This window comes from Pygoscelis adeliae, unplaced genomic scaffold (assembly GCF_000699105.1).
Source record: "Pygoscelis adeliae isolate BGI_AS28 unplaced genomic scaffold, ASM69910v1 Scaffold166, whole genome shotgun sequence".
Lineage (NCBI taxonomy): Eukaryota > Metazoa > Chordata > Aves > Sphenisciformes > Spheniscidae > Pygoscelis > Pygoscelis adeliae.
Window position 1 is genome coordinate 3943543 of NW_008825156.1, and position 7214 is coordinate 3950756.

The window sequence follows — 7214 nt, forward strand, 5'->3', positions numbered from 1 at the left end:
AGTCTAGCTTGTCCGGCTCCGCATAGCATGTGATCTGCTTCTTCCCCGCAGAAAGGGCTTGTCCCAGTCAGCCTTGCCCTACAGACGCAGCGTGCCTACGGTAAGTAACTTCCGCGCCCCGTGCGCACTTCGGCGGGCCCGGGCGGCTGCCTGGTGGCGTTCAGCGCGGGGTCCGGTTCCCGTAGTGCAGCTTAGCAGTGCCCAGGGAAAGAAACAAAACGAAGAGACCTGTAATATTTTGTGTCGTCGTTTTCAAATTATGGCCTGATAAAATGCTATCTTAGCCGATAGTCTTTAGGATACTGAGAAAAAGCAAGCATCGTTTCCTGGCCAGATGATTTATTGGGCAAAAAAAAGTCTCTTTTCCTTTTTGTACTTTCCTTTATTTAAGTGCTACCTAAATTATTTTTAGTCTGTATGCTGATAATTCCTAGAGATTAAATTATTCTCTTCATGCTCGAGTTTGGTCTTTGCTATTGTGGAATAAACCGACTGTTCTCTAAACTACTTACAACGGTAATTTGCTGGTCAGAGCACTAATTTAAGTAATGTCAGCGTGCCCCTAGTTCATTCAGGGTACTTCCACTTAAAAGGCTTACCTGTCAGCTAAACAAGCAGCAGCTTAATCTGTCTTGCTTTGCAAGACTATCTCTCGTGTTATCTGTTTGTTGGCTGAAAGATCAATTTGTGATGCATATGGAAAAGCACGTACTGAAAAACAGTTAAACAGAAACATGAAATGAAAGCACAAAGCATGAAAATAAAGAGATACAATTTAAAGTAAGACAATGTGAAGCTGCTTGAAGTACTGCTGATGGTTAAACAGTTTAATAATGATTAGGATGCTCAAATGCTACACTTGTTTTAAAAAAAACTTGTGGGTTTTTTTGCTTAGTTTTAGTTGTATTCTGTTTTAAATTGTCATCTATAGAGCACTTCCAAATACATTTTTCTCTGTGCTGTTCTATTTCATAATGTTACAGTATTAAAAAGGAAAAAAAATTAGGAGCTTTTGCAGCTTGTTGAAAGAGTGAGGACTACCTAGCTTGTTGGTGTTGTCTTCCCCCTAATAATCACGGAAGTAACGGCTCTGTAGCACAGTTTAACATAGAAGTACTAGAAGAGGCACAGTCCTATCAGTAGATCCATTTGTTTCATTTTTTGATTACTTTGTGTACTTAAAGTCTGATTTTCACTAATCTCTGTAGGTGCTTTACCAAGAGATGGCTAAATGATTCTCAATTTTGCGTTTCTGTCAAAGGTCCTATTAAAGAGTTCCTTCCCAATGGCAGTGATGTTTTTCCTCTGTAAATTTGTATTCGTGCTTCCGGTGTGGCAGTTAAAGTAAACTGATGATAAAGCAGCTGGTTGGAGGCTATATATGGGGTGTTTTAAACAGAGGCTTTACTTCACCTCTGTCTTCCCCCACCATATTTCACTAACACTATAGATTCATAATATGTAAAAAAGTCTCTATATCATTAGAAGTACAATTTCAATTCTTGATTGTTTTTTCAAGCATTACAAAGCATCTATTTCTACCATTTATAAAAAGCTTTCGTATAGCTAGCCTATGTCTCTGTATTAAGCAGTGCTCATGGGTGTTGTTTTGTTTTTGGGGTTTTTTTTTTCTAATTTTCTTTAGTGGCTGAAACTTACTTCTGATGATGTAAAGGAACAGATCTACAAGCTGGCTAAAAAAGGCCTGACTCCATCGCAAATTGGTAACGTTTATTAATAACTTCTAAATGGAGACAAAACACATTTTTCTGACTGTAATAATGTAATTATTCCTTCAACTGATGTTAAATAACATGCTGAGAAAATACAGGTTTTCTGATGTACCTATGTGTTCATGGTGTGGATATCATTAAAAACATAATACATCTCATTCTTGCAAGAAGCATATTTGATGAAATAGTTGAGTGGTTTTTTTCAAGCAGAAGACATGAAGCATCTGTTTAATCTTATAACCTGTCCTTAGGAACAGCCAGAAGCAGGTGTTACAGGGAAGTTTAGACTGCCCAGTTTCCTGGAGAAAAACTTGACATCTCATCTCAAATATCGGCAGCCCCGTGTTTAGGAGCTTACTGAGCCAGGCACTGTAGCTACATGATAGAATAGTTCTCAGTAGTCTGGACCCCTCTAGAGCTCTGCTTAAGTGTATGCGTGCTACAACTTTATACGGTCACGAGCTATGCAGTGCAATTATGTGCTATGCAAATGATTTTTTTTTATTGTAATCCTGAGAGTATTAATGATCCCTATGGTACAGTACTTTTTTTTAGAGTAAAGATGTCTATGACATCTTTGTTAACCATAGAGAAAAGGGGGATTGAATATCTAGCTTTAATGAGTCCTGTTGAAAATTTCCCAATAATATTGTAGCACTTAACATGTTACCTGCCTAAATGTGATGGGCGGGTTAGTTGTCTGTTAAGTGTTATCTGGTAAAGTGTTTCAGCTTCTGTAAGTTGGATTTTGCTCACTCATTGTCTACTACTTGTTCACAGTTTCCACCAGAAAGGTTTTTAATTTAGAGAAGACCTTTTTTTGAATAACTTGTAACTGTAAGGTTGGTTTCGCAAGATTTGTTTGTGTAAGGTTTTTCTTTTCAGTGTGAGATGTAAATGTTTGTTTCAGGTGTGATCCTGAGGGATTCCCATGGTGTTGCCCAGGTTCGCTTTGTTACTGGCAACAAAATTTTGAGAATCCTTAAATCGAAGGGACTGGCCCCAGACCTTCCAGAGGATCTTTATCACTTGATTAAGAAAGCTGTTGCTGTTCGCAAGCATCTTGAGAGAAACAGAAAGGTGAGTGCTAATTTAAGTAGATAACTCTCTGTGTTTGTTTTTTCAAATAATACAGCAAGTTTATTTACAACTTGACAAAGCAAAGACTGTTAGTGTACTTCCTGTTAGCTGCCCACTTTGAGGAAACTTAGGGGTTTGGGGAGGCGTTTTGATAAAGGAGAATGGTCTTTGCCTGTGAAAAGGATCTTAAAACCATTGTTTAAACCACATATTTCTGGCCCTGTTCTGATTTTACCGGATTCATCAGACTTTGGTAATGGGAATGTGGAGCTTGTAGCAGTGGCTGTGGATTTTTTACTTTATTAAAGCTCATCTGAATTGTACATCATTGAGAAATGAAAGTAGTGCTTGGTTGTGATGCAGCTTTCTTTTCAAGGATAAAGATGCCAAGTTCCGCCTGATTCTGATTGAAAGCAGAATCCATAGGTTGGCTCGCTACTACAAAACTAAGAGAGTGCTGCCGCCCAATTGGAAGTAGTAAGTCTTCTCTTACGTTACTCTTTTCACCGAGGTCTTGTAGGTTTTGTAAACAATGTGCTGGGGCTGTTATTCGAAGGGTGAAGAGTGCGTTATGATCAGGCGTATCGGTAAACTAGGCAGCAAAGAATAGGTGTTTTCATAAATATTAACTGATAAATTAATGGAACTTATTGCTGCGTAAATGACTGTCACAACACTTGGAAAAAATAATTGCCTCAACGAGTGAAGTCACTACTAGATAATTTTTATAATACTTTATACAAACTGCAGTCTCTGTTCTCGGATACTTTTATAGTTCATGTTACTTTAAAAATTTATTGAGAAATGGCTTAGCTGTGGCAAAAATGAAAGTAATTTGTAGTTTTTCTCTAGGAAAATTTAGCCAACGTAGGAGGATTCCCGTAGACGTCAGGGTGAGCTCTTTTTCTGAAAAGACTCAAATGCAACTAGCCAGGTTTTTGAATACATGGTCTTGTGCTGTTATCCTAGTATTTGTATTTTAAAAGGAAGGGTGAAATCTATCTTTATGCCATAAAAAATTTTAAACGGGTAGTGATTAAGCTCATGACTGGCAGTTAAAGCTTTGAACTGAAGCAGTATTTTTGGCAACTAGTTTGAAAAACTGCCTTTGCAATTAATATTTTTCTCTCTTCTCTCTTTTTAGCGAATCATCGACAGCTTCTGCCCTGGTCGCATAAGAGCTGGCTATGACACTGAAAGAATAAATTTTCATTAACTAAGTTTCTGTTGTCTCTAAATGGTTGGTGTCTTATAAACTTCTGCCCCTTTCAGGAAGTTTTATGTAAATGGGCTGTTTTCAGGGTGAAGCAGCTGTGTGGCCATGGTTTCCATATTGCTATCCTACCGTGTCAAATCTGGGTAGCGGTTGTTGCTGTTCTAGACCAGCTGTATGGTTTGTGTCTGTGCTTAAACTGGATTTTTTGATCTGATAGCCTCAAGTTAGTGAAGTGACCTAGTCATTCACAGCAAATGTGTTTTATTCGTGTGGGGCCGTGCCTCTGTGTGTCCTGCAGGAAGAACTGGGGAAGAAAACAATGATGGAAGAATTGGAAATTTACAAAATGCGGAAAGGATTAGGCGGGGGGGGAGGGTGGAACTGGAGAGGTTGGTGGAATCCTTGCAGGTAATGTGGATCTGCTCCTTGTGCAGAAAACTTCAGCAGACCTCAACCAGTTCCTGACAGTAACTGTTGCTGTCACTTGTAAGTAATTTTAAGAACGATCTTCGAGATTTGGGTAAATACAGACGACAGTTTAGCTCTCCTCAGATGTTAGGTCTTTACTGAGGTAGTTTTCCCTAAACCCGAAGGGCAGTGGCTGTTGCATAGTCACTGTTGCTGAGGTTGTGCCTCCAGGTTCTAAATAGCTTTGACCTTAAGAGTCATCTTTCTGCTGGAGAAATGTGGGGAGCAGACTGATAGCTTTTTCCTTTTTTAGGAGAAAATTATAAATGGAGTTACTCTGAGCTGTTGTGACTGTTGGTTCTAAGTCTTGGTGCATTACTTAACTTTTGCCATATTAAAAAGTTAAGTAAATTTAAATAAGCCCCAACATTTTTGTGAAGCGTAGTAGCTACTTTCTAGATCATAACCAGTGGAACCTGGCAACTTCTGGATTTAATTTTGCAGAAAGACAGGAGTCCTCTGCCCTGACTATGAAGCTAAACATAGACTTGTGAAGCTGAATATAAGACAATGTTAAAAGAAGAGCACTGCGCGCCAGTTGAACTCTAAAGTGCTAACTGTCTGGTCCATCTTAAAATTGCCAGCCTCCATATGCTGTCAGAATACTTGCTTTCGTTTTTGAAAGCTTCTGGTGATTACTTGCCAGGCTCTCACAATGATAATTAAGTGTTCTGGGCTGTAGATGCAATAAACCACTTTCATGTTAAAAAAAATAGTTGCTATGAGTTTTTGGGGCTGGAGGTATTGCCAACTGAAAAGCACAAGGACGCTTAAATACTCATTGTTCTGAAATAGCTAGATGTAAATAATGAAGGTACCAGCAGATGGCACTTGGAAACATTAGTGTTTTTAAAAAGTTCTATATTGCAAATAGTGCCACCTAGAGATCGAGTGTCAAGGCTGGTGGTCCAAGCCAGTGAACGGATGGTGTATTTAGAATTTTTTGTAATGCTACTATATACGTGGTGCCAACTGATACGGTGGTTTTGAGCACAGTCATGTTGAAGCTTACACAGTTCTTGTATTTCATGCTACGGGTGTGTTTGGGTCTGAAGGCAATCTGTACTGTGTCTTTTCCAGCACTAGTTTGCTAGAGGGGCTGAAAGCCGGCTGTGCTGTACTCGCGTGGCATTTCACCCGTCCAGTGGTGCTGAAAGCAGCTGACCTTGCCAGAAGAGGGAAGGGCAGGGGTGGTTAGAGCAATGGGGTCTGTCTCAGGAACGGAGGAGAGGGGGAGTACCATGTAAATAATTGCCTTGTGGTGTACTGTCAGGAATGAAATTAGCTGGGGACAGATCTTGGGCTTGCAGTAAGGTCAGATCCAGGTGTTGAAGGTGCTCCTGAGGATAGAGCGAGCGAGCGGTACACCATACTTGCTGCCTGTAGAACTTGGCAATCTCATCGAAAAACAGCAGTGGTATTGTGATTGTACTATTATGCCCGTATATTTCTACTACTCACATTGCTAAAGATTCTGTATTTCCTGTAAATCGTATAGGCTAGCTTAAGTAAGCTGTCCGTTCTCATTAAGATTGTCAGTCCCTCACCCCTTTGATTACCAGAGGTACACCGTCAGTCCAACTCATTTGCCGCAGGGCACGCAGGTTGTCTGCTCGACAGCTGGTATGCCACAGGGCGGTGGGTGCCTGGCCAGGTGTGGGAAGAGTGGAGCCAAGGCCTGGCAGGGGTAAATCCTCCCGGGGGAGCAGACCCCTACGAAGCACGATACCGACCAACCCATTTGGAGGACGCGGTCCTACGGTGTGTGTCTGAAGAGAGGAGTGTGGGACCAGGGGGAACGTGGTCCTGTGGAAGCATCGGGTAAGTTTACCGTTTGGGGCTGTGGTACAGGACTCTTCCTGGGCGAGAGTGAAACTCGGGTAGTCTCCTAAGTCTCCTCCCACATAGCTGAGCACCAGGACTGCTCCAGGCAGCTCAGGACCTGTGATCCAGCTGCCCAGGTACAACATGGGTTGTGGCCGCCCAGGAGAGTTAGTGGAGGCTTTCCTGCTGCTCTGGGTAAAGCTACTGTAACTTCCCTTAACTGGATAGATGCGATAATGGGAATAAATCCAGATCTGCAAATAGTTGCCCAAAATCAATTATTTATATGAACCAGCACAAACCGTCTCTGCCCCATGGTTATCTCCAGCCACCACCCTGGCTTCCCTCTCCCCAGCAGCCTGGGGTGTTCTGCGGGCTTTGGGCCCCGCTGCCTTCTTGCTTTCTCCCGTCACAATGTCTCGTCTCTTTATGGTTTCTTTTGCCTTGGCTTAACCTTCAGAAGCTATGTTCCTGTTTCTGCCTCATTCCCAGCAGCTGTTTCTGAATTTTCAGTGTTGCTCTTTTCCTCTTGCGGTACTTTTTGTTCTCCCAGCAGGTACAAATCTGAGCAATGGTTATTTTTTTTTTTCCCTATCCCAATGTGAGCTTTTTCCTGTGCTGTGCCAGGGCACGCATCAGAAAGGAGCTCACAGCCTCCCCCACTTCCAGCTCTCTTGGCCCCGCTGGCGCAGCGAAGCCTGCCCTTCCCTCTTCGGAGGGGAGCAGCCACAGGGCCTCTGCCTCCACAGCCAGCCATGGAACACGGGCCCCCCCTCGGCAGCCATGCTGTGCTTTGCTTCTCCATACCAGGCTCATTTGCGTGGCGAGTTTGGTTCACAAAAGCCCCCCACTAGACTTCAGCCCTTGCCAGCTTTGCAGCTCTCCCAGGGCTG

At 42.3% G+C, this 7214-nt stretch overlaps 1 protein-coding gene across 1 annotated transcript in view; it reads left to right on the forward strand.

Annotated features, from left to right (window-relative positions):
* Nucleotides 1–4034, forward strand: part of RPS13 (ribosomal protein S13) — a 4868-nt gene extending 834 nt beyond the window's left edge. The window contains exons 2-6 of the mRNA XM_009328613.1: nt 8–100; nt 1646–1724; nt 2644–2813; nt 3190–3290; nt 3958–4034. Coding sequence (XP_009326888.1) covers nt 8–100; nt 1646–1724; nt 2644–2813; nt 3190–3290; nt 3958–3991 — 477 coding nt within the window. The 3' untranslated portion in view covers nt 3992–4034. The remainder of the gene's footprint in view (nt 1–7; nt 101–1645; nt 1725–2643; nt 2814–3189; nt 3291–3957) is intronic.
* The last annotated feature ends 3180 nt before the right edge of the window (nt 4035–7214 follow it).